Below are 23,541 nucleotides of genomic sequence, written 5' to 3'. Positions count from 1 at the left end.
GGCAGTGGTATCCTGTATCTATGTAAATAGTTTATCAAAAGATAACTGAACACTAGGAAAAGAGCCGAGAAGTAGAATGCCTCACTTTCAAATGGGAAGAAAGTACTGCTAATATAAAGGGGACATTTCCTTTGCATTTCTGATTAAAATTTTTTTTCAAGTGTGCTTTTCTACTGGTCAAGTTTAAAGCATATTTTACATACTGCAAAATTTACTTCTTCATAGTCAGAAAGAGAGTTAAAGAAACACAAAGAGAGGGTAAGAGAGAAGACAAAAGAGTACAGAGGGGAAGAGAGAGACAGATGAGAGAGAGAGAGGGTGTGTGTGTGTGAGTGTGTGTGTGTGTGCCTGTGTTACTATAGTCCATCATCCCCAAGGTTCTTCGTGCTACTTTCTGGTGAATTCCCTATGGCTCCCAGATCTGATTTCTGATTCTATAGCCCTGCCTCTTCTAGAGTGTCATATAAAAAGGAATCAAGAAAATATACTGTGTACCCTTTTTTGTTTGGCTTCTCGGTATAACACTTTTGAGATCTATCCACCTTTTATAAATATTATATATATACACATGTAATTTGTTCCTTTATATGTCTGTATAGTATTTCATTATATGGCCATGTTACAATTTGTTTAATCATTCATCAGTTATTGCATATTTAGGTTGTTTAGATGACTATGAATAAAGCTGCTATAGGCACTTAAGGTCTTCGTTTGGGAAAATATTTTCATTTCTGTTGAGCAGAATTGTTAGGTAATATGGTAAACATATATATTTAGTTATATAAGAAATTTTTATTTTAAAAAATACAAAAGATGAATAGCTTCACTTAATGAGTAAGTCTGCTATACTGGCTATCACACATCAGTTTTTTAGAACACACGCACACATAGCTCTACTAGTCTTGCACAACTCATTGACTCAAGACTACACTGGTGTTGTGTAAAATACATATAAAGTGCTTATATTTGACTAGATTCCATTAGGCATCCTATTTAAATCACCACCCAGCACAGCAGCTGGTGCACAGTGTACACTATTCAATTTTGGTTTTACCCAGTGCTCCCAGCTCCCTCACTCTTAACTCACATACACTTAAACTTAAATTTAACTCTTGTTAAGTAGTACTGAGGACACACATATATAAATTTCAGCTATTTTTTTTTTAACGTAAAGCTAATTCTATTTGTTTCCTTAAGCTGCTCTTCCTCTAGATGGAGGAAGAAACTTGTAAGCCTGCATTCACAAAACATTCCAGGTAAGCACTACCATCTTGTGTCAAAAAAGAGCAACTGCAATGCCAAAGTTACTTTCACAGAACACAGATGAGAGGCCACAGGGTCTGAGGTCTAAAATCTATTTTTCCCAAATCTACTCTTGGTACATCTGCCACTAAAGTATTATAAGCAAATACTAGATTGTTCAGATTTTATAATATATTAACATTTATCTGTATATTTATGTTTACATTAGAATGTACATACTGCAAAGAAAAAAAATAATTTTCTTTTACTACATGGTCCTCTCATCTTTTTCCACACTCCTTTCAAAAACACATATACCTTGAATGCCAAAAGTGGCACTTCATTATAGTTAATAGGCTCTATGTACTTTTTTTAACCTGTTTTATTAATCAACTTAAAATATTCAATATATGGCTCTGGATCTGGTTCTTGACTATGTTGAACATTACTTCCCACATACCGTATTGTAAAAACATTATCAATATACGTATTTAAATTAAAAATTTAGAATTGACTCAGCTTTACTTATATACACATTTCTGATCTAATTCAATGTTTAGATTGTAGCAACTTTTTAAAAGTTAAAAAGCATATAAAAAGATATGACTAAAATATAGTCTGTGAAAGGAGAAAATATGTAGTCCAACAAGCTTTCCTTTTTCAAAGAGTAATAAATTTTAAATGAAAAAGTCAAGGAGTTAGTTCTTCAATGTCAACCTAGGTTTCTGTTACAAAACAACAGGCTTAACGCTGATTTATGGCTTCCTCTTTTTCTGAGAATTAGGAAAGTCACCTTTGCACACCTGGATACTGTTTGCTTGCTTTATAATCTGTTTGAAGAAAGGAACTTTCCAAGAAAAGAAAGTTGAAAAGGTAATTGAAATAAAACAAAAAACGTTTTAAAAAACTATAAAACAAACCTTGTTTTTGTAAACAACCTTCTTTTTTAGGTATCATTTGGACTTTCTATTATTGCCTGTCTGTCATAAAATAAGAAACTTATGGAATCTAAATACTGTATCAGAGATTACCTATTATATTCAGACAGACTCAGAACACTAAGAGGCTAAATAAATTCAAACAATATAGTTTGTCATGAATAAAGCTAGAGTTATAGAAATCAAGACCTCAACACCAATTCTTCCACTGTGTCTTACTGTCGATTCCAGACCTAACATTTTTTGCATATGTCGGTGTGGTCCCTATCATTTTTTTCAATCACAAATGTCAATGACACATGTTCCAAATTCATTACCTCACTTCTCCTGCCTGCATTATGCAAAAATTCTTTTCCAACTGTTAAGTGCTTCACAAAATTTAAGTTGAAATACTAAGGTTGAAAAGAACTTATAAAAGAACTGAAAAAACTCAGACCCTCCCCCATTCAAAGATCCAGTCCAAAAATGGGTATCTGAGATGAATACATACTTCTCAGATGAAAGAACTATAGACAGCAAATAAATACATGAAAAATGTTCAACATCACTGGTCTTTTGAGAGGACCAAATTAGAATAACAAAGAAAAAATGGCTATTGTCAAGAAATCCACCAATAACAAATGCTGGCAGGATTCCCACTGTTGATGGGAGTTTAGCCTGGTGCATCTGCTCTGGAAATCATTGTGGAGATTCCTCATAAAAGTAGGACTTGAGATTCCATTTGACCCAGCTATTCCCCTTCTGGATATTTCCCTAGAATTAAAACCATCACAGTGATGTGTGTGCATCCATGTTTATAAGCAGCACAATTTGTAATAGCTAGATCTAAAAAGCAACCTAAATGCCCATAAAACTGAGGAACAGATTAAAAAGATGTCATATTTTTATATGATGAAGTACTACTCAGCTATAAAGAAGAATAAACATGAGGTTTATACTGGTAAATGGAGTCCATTTAGAGTCCATACTAGAGTCCATACTCATAAGTGAAATAAACTAGAAATAAACTAGATCCATGTGTGTAAACATCATATTGTCTCCTTAGTGTATGAAATTGAAAAAGTCCGTAAGATCCAAAATCTACAATAGATACTGTGAAAGGAAAAGAATGAGCCCAAAAGTAAAGAACAACTGGCATGGGTGAAAGGATAAAAGAAGGGGCTAGAGATTTAGTTTAGTGGTACAAGCATCTGTCTGAAAGTGCAAGATCATAAGTTTGATCCCCAGTACCAAAAAAAAAAAAAGTATATGTATGTGTATATATTTATACATACACACACACACATACATACACAAATAATAGCTAAAATAATTATATTACTGTTTCTTAGTTCATTGAAGAGAGAGGTTTGTGTTTTTTATTGTATATATATATATACATACATATATCCTATAATTTGAGCAACTATTTTGAAGATAACAATATACAATATACTAACCACTGTCAATTTCCTATTATCTTGGTTTTTGAACTTTTGCATCTTTCTTTTTATTGTTTCTTTCCTTCTTTTTAAAATAAAAAAAGAACAGAACTGTGGTCAGTATAGAGGGAAAAAGCTCAAAGACAATCACTTAATTGTTCATGCAATATGATACAATAAAATGCAATATCACACCTTTAAGAAACATAAAATTAAAGTTTGTTTTATATGAGTAATTAAAAAGTACAAAGAGAAAAACAAGAAATAGGCAATTGGGAAAAATAAAAATGCTTAACTTATGTTCTATAAATTTAAAAAATAAGTAGAAAACTGTATTTCAGCATCATTTTAAAGTTAAAACAAAACTAAAATAGCATGTTTTAACCATTTAAAGTTCAAACTAGAATCTGTCTAAATTTGTAAAACATTTTTTTGTTTGTGTGGTTCTGAGGATTGAACCTTGGGCCTTGTACATACAAGATAAAAGTTCTACCACTTAGCCCCATCCCCGGCCCTGTAAATCACTTTCATATCGCCTCTTTCCATCAAACATATAAAAGCAACTCATTACTTAGCATTTTTTAGGTAAACTATGAGAATTTTACTTTTAACTGTTGTTTGTCCATAAATAATCTCAATCACCCTACTTTTCTCTTTCGGAGTTCCCTTTAGTAACTTCAGAATATCCCCTGATTAGCTCAATGCCAATTAAATTTTCTATGAAACTCACCTACATTGAAGACCCTAAATTACATACTTAAAACTATTTTTCAAACAGAAAACTACCTTTCCACTTAGATAAAATATGCTATACCTCTTGGTTTTTTAAAAAAAATCTTACTATGAAAACTAGTTTTTTGCACTTTAAAGCAAAGAACAAAAACAAATAACTATATATCCATAAGGCATCAGTGTTAAAATTGTATTTTCCATATAAATCATAGCTTTTGATAAGTCTGTCATCAAGGATCTTAATGTACAGAGAAACAACAACTTTTAGGCCATAAATTTTGCTGGCTTAATGGACTGAAATGCTGTGAAAGGTGAATTACTATTACTTGATATGAAACATAATATTTGATCATAAGGCACTAGATTTACATATAATGTCCCTTCTAGGAGACAAGTATAATGTAGCATATTAAAAAGTAAATTTTCGTACTTTAGTTAGATTTTATTATAATGAAAAGTAATCATAAATTTCCCTACATAAGGTCTTCTTGATACTTATATCACAATCCTTTGCTATTAATGCATAAAAATACACAGAGAGAATGGCAGAAATAGGATACTACACTTGACAACTTGGAAAGACAGAATAATTCTAATACATTGAATTTTTAATTCCTCTAATCCTAGTATCTGAAGCCTTCGAAATAAATGTCATGTAAATTGCTGAGAATTCATTTGGCTTTAAGGAAAGAAATATCAGGGAATCGTGTGCAAAATAGCACAAACTTAAAGAAACTGATTTTAGACAAAAGATCTTTACAGGTGATTTTGCCATTACTTAATTTTGGAGACAACTGTGGCACAACCCTAAAGCTGGATGCTATTACTTAACAGATTTCAAGGAAAGACTGGATCCCCTGATAGTCATACCATATTTCTCACACATTCTATCAAATGCAAGTCTAGATGCTACTACGAAGGACTTCTATAAATGTAAAGTCGTAAATTGGTTGACTGTAAGGTAGAGAGATTTTTTTTTCTTTTTAACTGATGAGTCTAACCTATTAGATAAGATTTCTCCTGGCAAAGAAAATATTAACTATGACAGGGAAAATGTGTTCCAAAATCTCAGAAGGAGCTATATGGAAAAGAAAGAGAGAAGTCTCTAAGAGCTGAGTGGATCCTGGCTTGATAGTCCTTATCCTACAGTTTCAAGGAACTATATTCTGCCATAGCCATCTGAACTTAAAACATAAGCCCCTGAAGCAGTCCAGCCAACAATTTTCTCTCAGAAGAGTATAAGCAAACAATCCTAAATCTTGCCATGTGCATATTGTGTATTACAGAAATGTGAGATAACAAAAGGGTATTGTGTAACGCTGCTATGTTTGTGTTAGTTTGTTACAAAGTAACAAAAATCTCATGTTAAGCACTTACTAGGCTAAGTTACAATTTATGTAGAATAACCAAGAAAAGTTTACTGAAAGACCAAAATTCTACTTCAAGAAATTACCTAGCATTAACAATATCCAACAATAGTCACTATTAGATTAGGTCCAGGAGAGAAGGAAACAACATAAGAAATTTAAAAACATCAAAAATGGGAGCAACAACAACAAAAAATGTCATAAAATATAATATATTCCTACTAGGAGAAACAAATTTTTTCTGCATTTAGCACTATTGCTGTGAAAGTAGAAGAGAAAGAAGAGACTTTCAGCACTATTATCGTCATTAAGAATCAGCCTATTCTTTGTACAGATTACACAGATGCTTCAGCACTTATTTAGATCCTACAAATGTTCAGAACTGTGTTAAGCATCTACTGAAATACTGCAGCAGTAAGCGAAGCATTTTCTTACTTACATATGATGACATTAGGTTCTTTATCCCATAGTGAAATACCTAACTGATTTAAGGCATTATTCTTACATAAAAGCTCCTTTAATATCTTCAAATTAATTTTATACAATGACATTAAAAAAAATAAAGTACATTCATATGCACAGGGAGGGAAGAACTCAAAAGGTCATACACATGAGGCAGTAATAATGCTAACAAAAAAGGGATAACTGGTTCATTTTCTTAGAGCAAACTTTTACTTTCAAATCTCTGTGAAAAATTATATATTAAATATCAATGAGTACTTAAATTACCAGATTCTTTTATTTAAACCATGACTTGGGAAAAAAGTGGTAGTAATAGTTTCAAAGAGTTCATTTTTATTTAATTTAATGTCTCTGTCTAAGTAATTTCCTAAAAAATATAGATGAAAATGCTGAGAACTTCTCAAGAATACATAAGATTGGATAAACAGAAAACAATCTTAAAACTTTAATTCCCTAAAAAATTAAAAGTTCATGAAACAATGAGATGCTGAAGTTACAAAAGAATTTCATTACACTAAGTCATAAGAAAAAATGTATACACACATATGTGCATATATATACACATATTCATAAAGCTTTTGTTTTCTTCATTCCCTTTAAAATCTTTTGTAGGACAATTATCTGAAAAGCCTTGAACCAACCCAGTTTTCCTCCATTTCTCATTCACAGTTCTCAAAAGTGAAGAATGTGCTGAAATACAATATCCGGAGACAGGAAGGGATAAGCGGGAACAGCCCAGGCTTGTTCCACTCCTCCTGTAGAAACAGATGGCTTCTAACGATTTTGCCCAGTGATTCCAGTTGCCTGAGGGAAATGAGCCCAGGAAAAGCTGCTTTCCAGGGACTGGAAGCACACACACTAAAGAATCTATCTGCCATAATTTTCCTGAATTTAAAGAACTGGTTCATAATGAATCCAGACTTTCTGTTGTGCCCTGCTGTCTATATGTAAAGTAATAAACCTTCTGCATGAAATCAGTACACAGTGAACTTTTTTATATCTCCCAGTATTTTCTAATGAAAAACTCATTAGAAAGTGATATGGGGGGGGGGATAAAATCAACTGAGTCATTTCCTGATTTTACAACACCTATGGTAGATCTTTCTTACCTTGTCTATCCTGTCTGGGCGATTAGTAGCTGCCAAAATTGTCACATCCTTTAGCTGTTCAATCCCATCCATTTCTGTTAAGAGCTGAGCCAAAACACGGTCGGCTACATTTCCAGCACCTGAAGAACTGATATTTTAAAAATACAATTTTAAAATATTTGTTTACCTATTTCTTAATCTTGAATTTACTATTCTAAACAGCTTCCTATTCTACAATAAAACTTATGTCTATTTCAAAAAACAGCATGTATGTCTGAGACTTACTATGCTTGAATTATCACTTCAAAAACTAACATAGTCAAATAATTTCCATCTTAATGATGGTGAGAAACTAGAAGCTTTTCTACTATGATCAGGAACAATTTCCCCTCTCACTACTCAACATTTTACTGGAAGTCTTGGCTTATGCAATAAGACAAGAGAAAAAAAGTAAAAGGTATAGATTAGGAGAGGAAAAAAATATAGATTTGTAATGGATACAATTATGTATGTAGGAAATATGCAATAAAGCAAACTAACCCATCTCTTAGAACAGTAAGTAATTATAAAAAACCTTCAAAATACAAGGCAAAAAATCATTGCTGGTTTCTACTATACCAGCAATGTATATGCTATCACCCTAATATCAAAAAATAAAAATTTGTATATAAGTATCATATATTTTAATATATCTAACAAATATCACAAGATCTACTGAGAAAAACTATATGAAGAAATAAAAAATGAATTAAGCAAACAGATTCTATGTTCATGAGAAGAAAAATTCAATATTAGGGTAACAATTCTTTTCAACTTTATCTACAGATTCAATGCAAAATCACATAAGCTACTGTGTGGATACTCGATTCTAGCCTACAAGTAAAAGATCCATTGCTAATTTGATATTGAAGAAGAGCAAAGTCAGAATACTTATGCTATCCAACTTTCAAGAATCACTATGACAATAATCCATATAGTGTGGCATTGGCAAAAAGACAAACTGGCCAATGGAATAGAACAGAGAGCCCAGAAGTAGACCTAAATAAATACAGCTAACTGGTCTTTAGTATCAGAACAAAGGCAATAATGTAACAAAGTCCTTTCACAAAAGTTTGCTAGAATAACTGAATATCCACATGCCAAAAAGATTCTATATACAGCCCATACAATTTTTCACAAAAATAGACTGAATGGATCATAGTCATAGACCTAAATATTAAATATAAACCTATAAAACATCTAGAAGGTAACGTAGGAGGAAACCTACATGACGATATACATATTATATGTTGATAACATTTTAGATACAACACCAGCAGTAGCATCCACAACAGAAACAACTGTTAATGACACATTATTAAAATTAAGACTTTTGGTCCTACAAAAGATTTATACCAAGAAAATAAGAAGAAAACATTTTATACCACAAAGTGGTATAGATACACCTAATAAAGGACTGATAAATTACAACAATTCATTCAGTTAATTCATTTAACAAGCACAGTTTTAGGAAACGAATTTTTAAAGCAACCTAAGTTATCACTTAGCTTTATTCTAATCCATTCTCCTTTTAAGATCTGAAATCAGGAACTTCTACAACTCAACAATATGAAAATGAGCAAACAGAGAGATTTTAAAATGAGCCCCAAACCTGTATGTTTCCCCTTTTCAAAATTCAGTTTCTCTCAAGTGGTTATATTTACTACGATTACTACTTTATTAAGGAAAACCAACTCTCAAGCAGCCAGAGTTACTAATCATAGTAATTAATTTTATAAGTCACAGTGGGTCTTTCAGGTGCCATCAGACGATCATGAGGACAGAGCATAAATAATTTCAAAGAATGTTGTAAATCAAATATACTATTGCACCACAATAAAGTTAAACAGGATAATAAAAATTTATTAAAGTTGAAACAAAGTAATTGTGTGGATGAAATATGTATTAATTAATGTATATTTCAATAAAATACTCCCCAAAAAGGCAAGAATAATTTGATGAATATTAAAAAATGTTTTTTATTTTTCTAGCACATCAGCCCTTTATTAATTATACTATCTGTGTTAGTCGCTTTCTCACTGCTGGAAAAAGTACCCTATACTCACAGCCAGGAGTGAAAAAGGAAGAATAAAAAACCAAGAATATACTCTTTCCAATCATATCCTCTATGACCCACCTCTTTTGATCAACCTCTGTCTGTTTAACAGCATATACATTTGTGAAGCCAGATCAAAACTAGAATACTACCTGATTACAATTAACATTCAGCATAAATCTAATAATCGATATACTGTTTTAGTTTAATAATATGTTCTATAAAATAGATATATACATAAGGAGTTACGTTTGCCACCTTTCCCTGACTTGTGTTAATATACATGTGCTCTGCATAACTACGTTGCTGTATAAGCTGTTAACACAGAAAATGGCATAAAAGTATGTATTTTTCCATTTTGGTCTGATATCTCAATAAAAATTATAAGTTAACACAAGTAATACACCTTACATCTGTATAGTTTTGATTCAAATGTACCATTAGAAAAACAAGTGTTTTCTAACAGTTCAATTTACATCCTGCAAAAAGCAATTCTAGGAGAACTTTCCTCATACTGAACTTCCACATACTTACACTAGAAACATATTCTAACAAATTTTTTTAAAAACTTACACATCAAACTTTTCTGATAACAGGCTATGCAAAAACTGAAGTACACAGAATGCTTTTGAACATCTTGCTAATACCATAGATCTAAAAATAGTAAAAATTCGGTAGTAAAAACAAATTAAACAATACAATAGAATTTTTTAAAAAATCACTCCAGTAAAACCTTCACTTATTAGTACTTACTGCATAGGATGCTTTGGATTTGAGAGAGCTCTGACAGTTTGTAAACTTGGGTTCAAATGATAGCTTTACAATATGTTTTTTCTAAGTTTTCAGAGAGCTACTTTATGTCTCTGAACTTGTTTCCTAGTTAAAACACGAAAAGAATCGTAATTGCCTTCCTGCAATAAACTGAATGTTTGTATTCTCCCAAAATTGCTACGGTGATATCTAATCCCCAATGTGACAGCACCTGAAAGTGAGTGTCAGGAGGTAATTAGCTCACAAGATAGAGACCTCATAAATGAGATTTATAAAGGAGAAGGTTCACAGAGAGAGAGCACTCTATCTCTGTCAACTACTGTGAGGATAAAGATGGCAATCTGACCCTCAACAAATGGACCCTCATCAGACACCAAATCTGCTAGTACTCTGATCCTGAACTGTAAAAAATCAATTTGTATTTATAAAGAATAGCCAGTCCAAACAGTATCATTATTACAAAAGCCTGAATAGACTAAGATACCTCTTCAAACTTAAAACTACAAAGGATCTAGCAAGGTGCGTTATGACACAAAGGAAATTTATAACCATTATCATTATCACAATTATCACCAATCTGACTAATGAAAATAATTAAAAATTTATAAAGGTATCTTAGTGAATTAACAAAGGGGCATCTGGCACATAAATATTTACTGAAACAAACTATGAGAGTAGAGGTTTTCGAAATAGGTGTTGATGATCTTCTGTATTTCCATTGGGTCTGTAGTGATTTCACCTTTTTCATTTGTTATTGCATGAATTTGAGCTTTTTCTTCCCTTTTTTTAATAAGGTTGGCTAGGGGCTTATCGATTTTATTTATTCTTTTGAAGAAGTAACTCTTTGATTCGTTGATTCTTTGGATTGTTTTCTTAGTCTCTATTGCATTGATTTCTGCTCTGATTTTTATAATTTCCTCTCTTCTTTTGGCTTTGGGCTTGACTTGCTCTTCTTTTTCTAGCTGTTTGAGGTGTAGGATCAAGTTATTTATTTGTATTCATTCTGTTTTCCTGATGTGGGAACTCAGTGCAATAAATTTTCCTCTGAGGACAGCTTTCATTGTATCCCCCAAATTCCGGTTAAGTTGTATCTGCATTTTCATTTCCTTTAGGTATTATTTAATTTCTTCTTTAATTTCTTCTGTGACCCACTGATTACTCAAGAGTGTGTTATTCAGTTTCCATGTGTTTGCAGGATTTTTGCAGTATCTTTTATCATTAATTTCTAATTTCAGAGCGCTAAGATCCGATAACATGCAAGGGATGATTTCAACTCTTTTGCATTTGTTTAAATATGTTCTGTGAGCTAATATATGGTCTATTTTAGAGAATGATCCATGTACTGCTGAGAAGAATGTGTATTCTGATGTTGTTGGGTGGAACATTCTGTATATGTCTATCAAATCCATTTGTTCGCAGGTGTGATTCAGTTCTGTTATTTCTTTGCTCATTTTCTGTCTGGTTATCTGTCCCTTGGTGTCAATGGCATATTAAGGTCTCCTGTTACAATTGTGTTACTGATAATTTGAGTTTTCATTTCTGTTAATAGTTGCTTTATATAACTGGGTGCTCTGGAGTTTGGTGCATATATATTTAAGATAGTTATCTCTTCCTCTTGCAGTTTTCCCCCTACGAGTATGTAGTGACCTTCTTTGTCCTTTATGGTCATTGTTGGTTTAAAGTTCACGTTGTCTGCAAACAGAAATGGTTACTCCTGCCTTTTTTTGGATTCCTGCTGCATGAAGTATTGTTTTCTATCCTTTGACTTTTAGTCTGTGAGTATCCTTCTGGGTTAGATGGGTTTCCTGTAAACAGCATATTGTTGGATTTTGTTTCTTGATCCATTCTGCTAGTCTGTTTCTTTTGATTGGTACATTGAGACCATTTACATTAATGGTTATTACTGTTAAATGCTGCTTTATTGTTGACATGTTATCTCTCTGCTGTTGCATCTTTATCTTTCTGTTCTGTTTAATTATCTGCTTTGCTTAGTGGTTTTTTTCTTTGTGTATCTAAACTGTCATTTTTTGCAGGGTTGGTTTGGTTGTTCATGACGTTCTTCAGCTGTTCTTTGTCATGGAAGTATCATATTTCACCATCAATTTTGAATGATAGTTTTGCAGGATACATCAGTCTAGGTTGGAAATCATTTTGCTTTAGGATCTGGAATACTTCACTCCATGCTCTTCTTGACTTTATTGTTTGTGCTGAGAAGTCTGCTGTGATTCTGATAGGTTTTCCTTTATAAGTGATCTGTCTTTTCTCTCTGACAGCTTTTAATAATCTATTCTTGTGTTGGATTTCTGGGATGGTGATTATTATATGTCTGGGTGTATTTTTATTTTGGTTATGACTATTTGGAGTTCTATATGCTTCACTGATCCTGATGTCGGTTTCTGATCTCATGCTTGGGAAATTTTCAGCTATTACTTCTCTAAATATCCTCTTGACATCCTTTATGTTATCTCCTTTTTCATTAATCCCTATCATTCTTATTTTATTTTTCTTTGCATCATCTTGCAGTTGTTGAATTGTTGTTTCCTGATTCCTTGCTATTTTTAAAAGATCTTTCCTTTCCTGTTCACTAGCTGGAATCCTGTCTTCAAGGTCTGAAATTCTATCTTCCCTTTCATTAAGGTGGTTTTTACAACTTTCAGTGGAGTTTTTTATTTCCTGTGTATATCTCTGTGCATCTGCATTATGTATTCTGTTTGTTTCTTATATTGCTCATCTAGGGATTCTTTTTGTTTAGTTGATCCAATTTTTTTAATCTGTGTTTTCTTTAGATATATTCAGAATCTCTTTCATTTCTTTTATCATTTCTTCTTTTACCTGGGAGATTATTTCGAGTTTGAATTTCTTTAAAGCTTCCTGAAGTTGCCTGTTAATTTCAGTAGCTATTGTGTCCAATATTTGAGGTGAATGGCATATATTTTCTTCTATATACATTGCTCCTAGGGTTTCTTGAGATGGGCTGGAGGTTTGAGGTTGTAATTTGGTCTTTCGTTTTGTCTTTTTCCTATATTTCTGTATTTCAAGTGGTATTTGAAAGCTTCCTCAGGGTGTTTTGGAAATCCCCTTCTATGTTTGCAGCTCCTGAGACTCTGGCACCCCGTTACCCCAAGCCACTGGGCCTGCAGAACCAATGGCCCTCCTCTGCCTGTTCAGAACTCTGCAGTTCCAGATAAGCTCGGCCTCAGGGACACTGTGTGCCCACCTGCCTGTTGGAAGCTCCACAGCTCTCCAAGTGTAGCCGGGATGGGGAGGCGGACGTAGACGCCTCAAACCCACCTCTCCACTTCACTGCACCCGGAAGCCTGGAGGGACCCGAACAGTCTGGGCTTTGGGCAGAGTGCGTTGAGCACTCACCACAGGCTGCAGGGTCTCTGGAACCTGCGATGCTCCACTGCCCGCTGAGACATCCACAGTCCTCCAGACACATGGGGAGGCTGATGCAGGGGCCCCAGATCCGCCCAGCCCCTCCTCTGCACACCGATGGCAAGGTACGGGAGTCCCAAACAGGCTGGGCTCCAGTGATAGTGTGGGCCCGCCCACCCATTCGAAGCTCCACTGTTCTCCAAGCGCAGCCGGGATGTGGAGGCGGATGTAGAGGCCTCAAACCCACCTCTCCACTTCACTGCACCCGGAAGCCTGGAGGGTCCCAAACATTCTGGGCTTTGGGCAGAGTGCACTGAGCACTCACCACAGGCCGCGGTGCCTCTGGAACCTGTGATCCTCCCCTGCTTGCTGAGATATCCACAGTCCTCCAGACACATGGGGAGGCTGTGCAGGCACCCCAGATCCACCTAGCACACCAATGGCCAAAACATTTTCTCAATTGTCTAAAAAGTATGATCTTGAGTTTTGTTGCTATCCTTCATTATTAGTAGTATTACTTCTAAAGTAACATTATAGCCACTAACAGCTACTAAAAAGATCATTTCTGTATCCTAAGCACAAATCACAAAAATTTTCTGAAAGCAGACCCAATTTTAATTTAGTATGTACAAAAATGTCTGACTTTTTAAAAAAGCACGTCATTCTTTGCTCTTTTGGGGGGGTACAAGGGATCGAATTCACAACCTTGCATTTGCTAAGCAGATGCTTACACCACTGAGCTAAATCCCCAGCTCCTTTTTTTTGGAGTTCTTGAGTGTGAGTTGTTACAAAGTTTACAAATGCCCCCTTATCTAAGTTGATGACACTTCTATGAACAATAACACCGATGATAATATTCCATTAGGCAGTCAGCATGCAATTTTGAAAGAAAACATATTCACTGATGACACTAAAGCATGGTAAAGTCAGACTGTTCATAGACAATGAGTGATCATAACCTGTAAGTTTCCACTTCACTATTTGTATTAAGCAAATACTCACATTCAAGTATCTACGCACCTCTTTGCTAGATAATGTGCTAGTCATCTGAGATAAGAGAAGAAAAACATTATTGTTCTTTGAAGACTTCATATTTGGTATCAATTAGAAAGCTGTTTTCAATAATATACTCATAGTTTTTTGAAAGTTTTTAAATTCTGTGATTCTACATTATTATCCAGCACATAAGTGAAACAGCTTAATCCACTATTGTTAATTAAAACATTTGTATTCTCAAAGTTGTTAACATTTGCAATCACTTCTAAAAGGAAATAGGTAGAAGTGAAACTTACCCAATTTTCTACTTGTTGTATGAGAAAATGGTGGCTGTAATTAATATTGATGATTAGGTAAAAGGAATTCTTTGGATCCCCATTACTCATAATGTCTTTGCCCTTTATTTCTACAGATGTCAAGAGATAGCTGGAGTAAATGGGTATGGCAAAATATTTTGTGGGCAGATAGATAACCTCAGCTGGCTTTCAAAGCTTCAGTAGGAAATAAACAACATAAAAATTTTATTATAGGAAATCAAAATCAACTCTAAGAACAATTTAAGTACAAATGTCCAATTACTAACATAATGAAGTGATTTCATAAAACATCTCTATTTGCTAGAGACAGGCAATACAGCAATAGAAAAAAATATTTGGCTACAGAAATATTGAAGCCAGACTTCTCTAAAATAGTAATTCTTCTTCCTTTTAGATGTCAAGTCCCTTTCCCAAAGTATTCAAAGGATGGAAAGCGCCTTCAAGATGGACTGAAGAGATATTATAAGCTAAAAAGAAAAATTGGCAAACTACAGCCAAAGATCTAATCCAAAACCAGCCAACTGTTTTTCCTTTAGATTACATATTTTCTATGGATGCTTTCACATTACAGCAGCACAGCTGAATAGTTGTAACGAACTGTATGGATTAAAAGGCTGACAATATTTACTAATAGTCCTGTTACAGAAAAGATTGCTAACACCTATCTTAAACCAAACTGTCATATTGTACAGATTTTAATTTTTCAAACTAAATATTTCACAGGACAAACACATCTATTTCCTTCTAACTCCTCTAATAAAAATGCAATGTTCCACTACATCCTTTTATGATTTCCATATTAAGGAATATCTCACATATCCATTTTTAATTTTAAAAAATTTAATATACATTTTAAATGTCATAAAGAGTACCAAAAGTTAAGCATCTAAGCTTGTTTTTCTTAAAACTTACCTCCTCACACTATCAGTCAATATTTAAATTTTTTAAAAAAGACAAAAAACTACAGAGGGCTAGGTAAACCTACACTGCTCTCAATAACAAAAAGGGTAGTATATTTAATAACATCCACAGTGTATAAAATGTAGGAAAACTTTCATTATAAAGGAAAAGCAGCTATAATAAAAGACGCATATATCCTACAACAATAACAAATTATTCTAAATTTAGTAAAACGTCACAACAGGCTGTCTCCCTAAGGAAATTCATCTCCTACCTTTAATGTATGCTACAATGCTTAGCACCAGTGTATTGACAGAAAAAAAGAGAACTCTGCTGTTCTCCATTTTTCATTTGTTCTGTCTCCTTTGGCATTAAAAGTTTGCCAATGTGAAAACTATGTCATATATGAGGCAATTAAGTACAAACTGAGTAAAGCTGTGTGCTAGGGAAACACTAAAATTAGCAACTTCTAACATAGACATACAATGTAATAACAGTTATCTAATAAGAGATTAATATTAGTGTCTTCAAGCATAAAGAGTGTTCTTTTAATATTCAAATTTTTTCTGAAAAAGAGTTCATGAGGAACAGTATAGTTAAAAACTAGCAAGTCAAAAGACAAAGTAGCTTTGTAGCTTTGTCTAGGCTACAAATAAATAGTTATACTAGATAACAAATAATAAAAAGATTTGTAGCTTTGTCTAGGCTACAAATAAATAGTTATACTAGATAACATCTCAAAATTTCTCAAAAATTATAAAATTTTATGATTTCATGAAAATTTAAAAACCACCTTAAAATCATACTTAAAAATTTATTATGGCACTCTAAAAATGTCATTTAGAGAAATGATACCTAAAATAAATTCCTGTATGTTGTGTAGTGACATTAATTCACTTTTATCTGAAATCTAGGTATGCTGTAAAAGTGACTCCTTATTTCCTAATCACTACTTTTAAAACTCAAGACTTCTTTCAGAAAGCTTCTGAGTCTGGAATATTCATTTTCACTGAAAGCTGGCTTAAAATCTCTTATTTTTTCTTTCAACAATTCCAAGTAAAAGCCAATTCTGCACTATTAAGTACAAAAACAGCCATACGTAAGAAATCAGTAATTAATAGCAGATTAGGTAGTACCTCTTAGAGGATAACAGTCAATTAGTCAGTTTTAAACTTCCCTTTTTTCAGTAATCATCTTTCTATATTCTAGTCACAAAACAATTATCAACATATTTTATATAAAACAGATCAATTTTTTCTAAAAAATAATATTCTTTTATTTGAAATTTAAACTTTTCTTTTTTATACTATAAATTAGTAAAGTCAGGATATGCCTCAGAACTGGTGATTTCTTTGTCCCTGCCCTTTCCTGCCCTTTTCTGTAAGAGGCATGATCCCTCTAGGTTGGTCAGACTGGCCCCAAACTCTTAGGCTCAAGTGATCTTCCTAACACAGTGTTCCAAGAAGCTGGAACTCTTAGAACACCACACCACAGCTGCTTTCATTTTGTATGAAGTAATCACTTTTCTTAAGTAAGGATATATAAAATAATGCTGTCTCACAACTGATTTTATCTTAGAATAATGAAATACAGTGGTACTCGGTTCAGAAACTTACTTCATTCCATGATTATGGTTGCAAATGGAACTGTTCATGAATTAAATGAAACTTCCCCACAAGACTCAATCTAAAAAGGTCAATCTGCTTTGACCCTTTACAAATGTGGTTGAGAACCAATTTTTCCTACAAGGTTCAATGTAAATAAGATTAATCTATTCTGAATCATATTTTTTTTAATCACAAATATATAAAAGTTCAGTGCAATATGAAGAAAGGAAACACTAACCTTGCTTGACCTGGAGGACAGGAGGTGGTGGAAGAACATTATTATTTGCAGGGACAATTCCCCTGCAAACAGTAAGTGACATCTTCAGGCATTTCATCTCTTCTTTGTTCTGCAGGGTCAATTTTGAGAAAAAGTCTCTTGTTTTTTGCTACACTGAATAGCCCTCTGTTTTTACAGTTATATTATGGTGGTGTTTCTCAAAGAAATTTGACACTATTCCACTTTTCCATAATGAGTTTTATCACAGCATTGCTAACCTCCTTTGCTTCCTCTCCCACAGTGGAATGTTCCTCAACAAGCACTGTCTACTGCTCACTTGGAGTTCAGCAAGTTTTTCTGTCCTCAGCTCCTCATGTTCCTCAAGAAGCTCCCCCATGGAAGCATCATCTATGCTCAGACTATACTCCAGCCCGTGGACACAACCTCCTCCACTCTCTGTGCATCAGACCTTTCAATGTCACATTGAGTGACACATTATGGTCATAGTTTCTTCCAAGTTGAGTTTCAGGTTTGGTACACGAATCTTCCTAGGCTTTCTGAATGAGGTTGATGCAGTGGAGGACACTGAACTGTTTCTTTCAGAACTCTTTCAAAGTCAATGATGTCTCTTCAGTAAAATTAAAACATCTCGTGAAGAATGTCATGCCTTCTTCCAATTTCTTTCTTTCTTAGAGACAAGGTTTTGCTATGTGGTTCAGTCTGGTCTTGATTTGAACTTACTATGTACTCCAGGCTGGCTTCAAACAAGCAGTGATTCTCCTGCCTTAGTCTTTCAAGTACTGGGATCACAGGTGTACACCACCATGCCTGGCCCTATGTATAACTTCTTGAAGTTGCAGATCACTTGCAGGTTCACGGGCTGCAGAAGAGGTGTCCTGCTGAGCAGCAAGAATTTAACCTTTATGAAGTCATACTCAGCATCCATATCATCCACCAAGGCTGGAAGGTTTTGCAAGGCACTGTCCCTCAGAAGGCAATTTTCAGGCAGCTGGTTGTCAGAAAGATAGTTCTTAGTGGTGGGCATGACCACCTGGTACAGACATTACATCAACAACTGCCTTGTGACCCAAGATTTCACACTGAACCTCCCCATGACAGGAAGTCTGGCCTTGTTCACATTCTGTTCCTTGAATGCATGAGGGTTCTGGGAATGGTCCACTTGTAGTGGTTTAATCTTCAGATGGGCACTTACGTTTGCATACAGCAAAAGGGTCAATCTGTCCTTCATGGACTTGTGTTCTGGTAGTGCCTTTTCCTCCTGCAAGATATAGGTTCTGTTCAGCATCTTCCAGATGAGCTCTGTTTCATAGCGGCTGAACACCTGTTGAGCAGCACATCTGTTAGCCTTCATGAATTCTGCCAATTCTTTCTGGTAGGCTTCTGTAGTGGCCCTGTCAGAACTGGAATCCTCATCAAGTCTTATCACACAGTGGACACCATTTCTCTTGCAGAATTTATCAAATCACCCTCTACTGACTTTAAATTCATCACTTATTGCATTTGTACAAGAGTTTTCTTGCAGTGAATCACTGTGCAATTTCCTGGCTTTTTTTCACATATCACAGCATCATTAACATTATCATCTGCCAGCTGTTTCTCATTCAACCACACTAACAAGTTTCTCTATCTCTTCCAGCACTTGTGTCCTCTGTGTGGTTAACATCATTACTCCTTTTCCACATTATCTCCTCTGATGGCATTTTTACTCTTCAAAACAGTTAATGTTTCAAATTTACCATCTCGTAATCTGAAGCAGAGATGATTCACATGAGTATCATGCCTATGCTTTTCTACAATTTCCTTCTTCAGTACAATGGTTATTTTTTTTTTCAAAACTTTCTTCTTACTAGTCTTGCACTGCACTTTCTTGTTATCATTATTGTTCTACATATTCTGGTTACCATTATTACTGTTCTCCATGTTCTTGTCATGTGTTATGTGTCTTGGTCCTAAATGCTCTGTATTTCTTTTACCATCATGTTTGCTGCTGTGCATTTTCTTTGGAGCCATGCTAGACTGAATAATACTGTACAGTATTGTATGTGGTAAAAAAGCACATGGGAAAATTTCAGAGCAAGTGTGCACAGGCCTGTGATCACATCGACTATAGAAAGCCATGCATCACAGCACAGAAGATAGCTGTGTTTATGTTTGTCACCAATGCCAAATTCAAAAATGGAAGCAAAATTTGGCCACTTTTGTTCATGAATCAAACTGTTCATGAACAGAAGTGTTTGTGAACCAAGGTTTTATTGTATCACAATGCGTGTTACCTATAGAATACTTTTTTCTAATTCCTAAATGCTCAGTTTTCCCTGCAACAATATAAGGTTTGTTGATATATGATTGATTCTTCTATTTATACACATATGGAAATTACTACTGTAAGAATATCTTGCAGAAATTACTATAGGAATAAACACTGAAGTTTTCTAAGCAGTACTAAATGCCAGGTACTATGTCAAACACTTTGTATGTATTTAATCCCAACAATCTATAATTTTTTTTTCTTTTACTATTTCTATTGTATGAATGAAATAAAAGCAAGTCTTACAGGGGTTTAGAAACTTGTCTACATTCTAATCATTATTATATCCAACACAAAGCCTGGTACAGGAGCACGCAATAAATATTTACTAAAAGATTACAAATTCAACCACAGCCTGAACAAGTTTGTGATTTGGAACCCATCTCAAAAACAGTAAGTAAATAAAATGCTGAGAATGTAACTGAGTGTGAAGACATGAAGGTCCTGGGCTTAATCTGCAATACCACAATCAACGAATGAATCAGTCAATATTTACTGAATGAGTAAATGCTTTCAAAGAAGTCTCAACAATTGACCAGTTAAGCAGACCATGTCATTCCTAGTGTACACATAAAATGCATAACAAATAGAAACCTGAAAGTTTATTTCTTATATCTGGAACTCTAGTCTATGTGGTATAGCGGCTGAATAAAAAACTGCCTCAGAGTATCTGCTTTAGAATTAAAACACCTGACTTTAAATCTCTGCTCTCCCATTAGCAAGATCTTCATAAGTTATTTATGTATCTGTATACTTGAGTTTCTTTACCACTATGATGGGAACAGACCCTGTACTTTCTGGACTTTCTGCACGGATTAGGAGGAAACACAGCAAAAGGCCACAGTATGGTGTTGGGTTCCAACGAAGGGAGTCAAATTATCTGAATTTACTTAAGCAAGACAGCTCCTGTTAGTGGCTCCAGTTGTATTTATCCCTAGATCCAAATCTATTCTAGTCCAGCTTTAAGTTTGGTACTACAGGGCAATCACTGGGCCAATGAGGATTGATTTCAGGATCCTGTGACTGGCTAAGATTGAACAATGTCCTCAACAACAGAAGTGGTTCTAGGAATCTGTAATATCATCCGTATCTGTTTCCTCTGAGAAGCCTCTGTCAATTTTACATCTCTACTTCTAGTGTCAAGTTTGCTCCCTAAGAAAAAGCTGACCATCTATTTACTGCCAAGTTTGCTCTCCTCCCCACTATAACCTTAAAAGGTAAACATTTAAGCTAGACAGTAGGTGGTATAGAGTTCTGAGTCAGTTGTGGATGTATAATAATCCTACTTTGAACTAGAATCAGGACCTTTTTCTAACCTATAAAATACTTAAAAGTTTTGCACGTGTATGCAATAAGCATTAAATGAATGTTACCTGATAATATTAGCCCAGTACGATTCAATTCTCCTCACCTCAATGCCTTGGCCCCCAACCACATTACCTATTTTCAGAAGACTTAAGTTATTTATAATTTCCTCAAATGTGGTAGAAGTCATTAAAACTTTACAAAAGGAATTATTAATTTCCTTCAATTCACAATGCAAAGTAAAACAACTTTATTCAAAATGTCCATAATTTAAATAGGCATAGTATATAGAAGGAAAGTAAATATAAAGCTCATTTACTTTTCAAGTACCAAAGAAAATTATTAAGTACAGCAGGGGAGAGGCAAAAAGAGAGGTTATAATTGGCATATTACTATGGAAGCACAAAATTTTCTAACAATAAGCAAATAGCATGTTTATGCTCTGTTTACAACATTCTGTCTGCAATCCTCAGTTTCACTGCTAATTACCATGTTCTTTTCCATAACTTCAAATATTCACAACAATTTAACATGCACAAAAGCATAATAACTAGCAAGTGCCTTATACACTGCTCAATCTGTTTAAATGTTTTGAATTTGGTAATTAAAATCTTATTAAAATTTTTCCTTTGAACAAATAAAAATCAATGATCATCCTATGGTCTAATATTATGTACAAATGTCTCATATTATGGATTCTTCTGTTTTCTTATACCTATAGTACAGTTAAAGTCTATGAAATTGGTTTAGTATCCTGAGTTTTATACATCCAGTACAGCTACAAGTAGTTTTTTCAGTTTTTAAAAACCTTTAATTCTAATAGCCAAAGAACAAAAAATACACGTGGAGCTTTTGTTTTAATTTTCAAATAACAGCAATCTATCAATGAGATAGAACAATTACCTCTAGGCAATAAGGAGTCATTATACAATAAGAAAAAACAACACCTGAAAATATCACCCTATGAGATGTTTATGGTTAAAAACACAGACTACATAAGAATACCAAATATAAACAAAACTCTGCTTTGGAACCATCAGCAGCATATTTAGCAGTTTTATCTGTTTTCTGAAATATCAAGTAATTTGATAACTTACAACTATTAAGTATTTTTATAGAAAAGAAAATGCATAGACTTCATTTATATTTGACTTTATTAAGGCAATGAGACGGACTGAGGTATACAACACTCATAAGTGCGCCTGGAAAAGTTAAAAATGATGAAGACTACTATAGGAAAGGGTACTGAAAAGCTGCAAATCAGTATCTCTAACATGTTTGCAAGTTTCTATTGTCCCTTTTCTGGTTTCCCATACTACTTTATTTCAGAAGCATTTTATGAGAACCCTGCTGTAAATTCCATTTCCCATCTGGTTCACATTTAACAATGTATCTCACCATGTCCCTTTTTAGGTTCTAAAACAACTCAAACTTGGAAGTAGTAAGAGGATTCAAATACTAGACAAAAGCCTGGCATATGTATTAAATATAAAATGGGCAGAAGGTGAGAAATGAGGCAGTGATGCTAAGGATGGTTTCCTAATGACAGTTTATACTTTCAACTGATGAGGCAACACTATGTAGGAGGGAACGTAAGAGCAATGCTTCTTACTACATTTCATATAGCGAGTTACTAATTGTTCCACCTTCTCTGTAATTACTACCAGCAAAGTTTTATAATCAATATACACATCAACATGTACAAAAAACATGAAATACCTATATACTGTACAAATACCATATACTACTTAAAGGACCTCAACATCTGTAGCACTGAAAAGTCACATATTTGTTGTATGCAACATATATAGTCGACATAACATATGATCCTCTTTATTGCCCAAAATTCAGGAACAAAAAAACTATTCCAGGTTGAATATTCCTAATCCAAATATCTGCAATGCTCCAAAATTCCAAATTTTTTTCTATATTGTCAGGAAAATAAAACAAATACTCCAAACTGAAACACTCTGAAAGCTGAAACACTTTTTGGTTTCATTTTAGACAAAGAATATTCAACCCACACTAGTTTATATTCTAGCCTATCTAATTATATTTTAGGAAATATACTTTGTTGCAGAAAATTATATATATATATATATATATATATATATATATATATATATTTTTTTTTTTTTTTTTTTGGGCACTGGGGATTGAACATATGACCTCGTACTTGCCAGACAGGTGTTTATGAGCTAAACTCCTGGCCCAAGAATGGTAATATTTTAAACAACTGGTTTTTAATCTATTAAATACTCTTACATCTCACTTTATTTTCAGTATTAATTATATATTTATAGCAACCTTAATTTTGGTAGGTCTTACTAACAGGTCTCTTTCTGGACAATAAACTATAAAAATTTAATGTTTTAA

General features: G+C 33.8%; 1 protein-coding gene across 6 annotated transcripts in view; it reads right to left on the bottom strand.

Annotated features, from left to right (window-relative positions):
- Positions 1 to 23,541, bottom strand: part of Afg2a (AFG2 AAA ATPase homolog A) — a 316,612-nt gene that overhangs the window by 175,069 nt on the left and 118,002 nt on the right. For 4 of the 6 annotated variants that reach the window (XM_063260739.1, XM_003477089.5, XM_063260740.1 and 1 more), the window contains one exon: positions 7,272 to 7,398. The exons of 1 other annotated variant lie outside the window; for it this stretch is intronic. In XM_063260739.1, the coding sequence (XP_063116809.1) occupies positions 7,272 to 7,398 (127 nt within the window). Of the gene's footprint in view, positions 1 to 7,269; positions 7,399 to 17,552; positions 18,874 to 23,541 lie in introns of those variants that run through there. One more of the 6 variants, XR_010051441.1, reaches the window with a different exon arrangement.

Source organism: Cavia porcellus, unplaced genomic scaffold (assembly GCF_034190915.1).
Source record: "Cavia porcellus strain 051 isolate PalLab524CR breed Dunkin Hartley unplaced genomic scaffold, mCavPor4.1 scaffold_14, whole genome shotgun sequence".
Lineage (NCBI taxonomy): Eukaryota > Metazoa > Chordata > Mammalia > Rodentia > Caviidae > Cavia > Cavia porcellus.
This window is presented reverse-complemented; position numbering and strand designations above follow the sequence as displayed.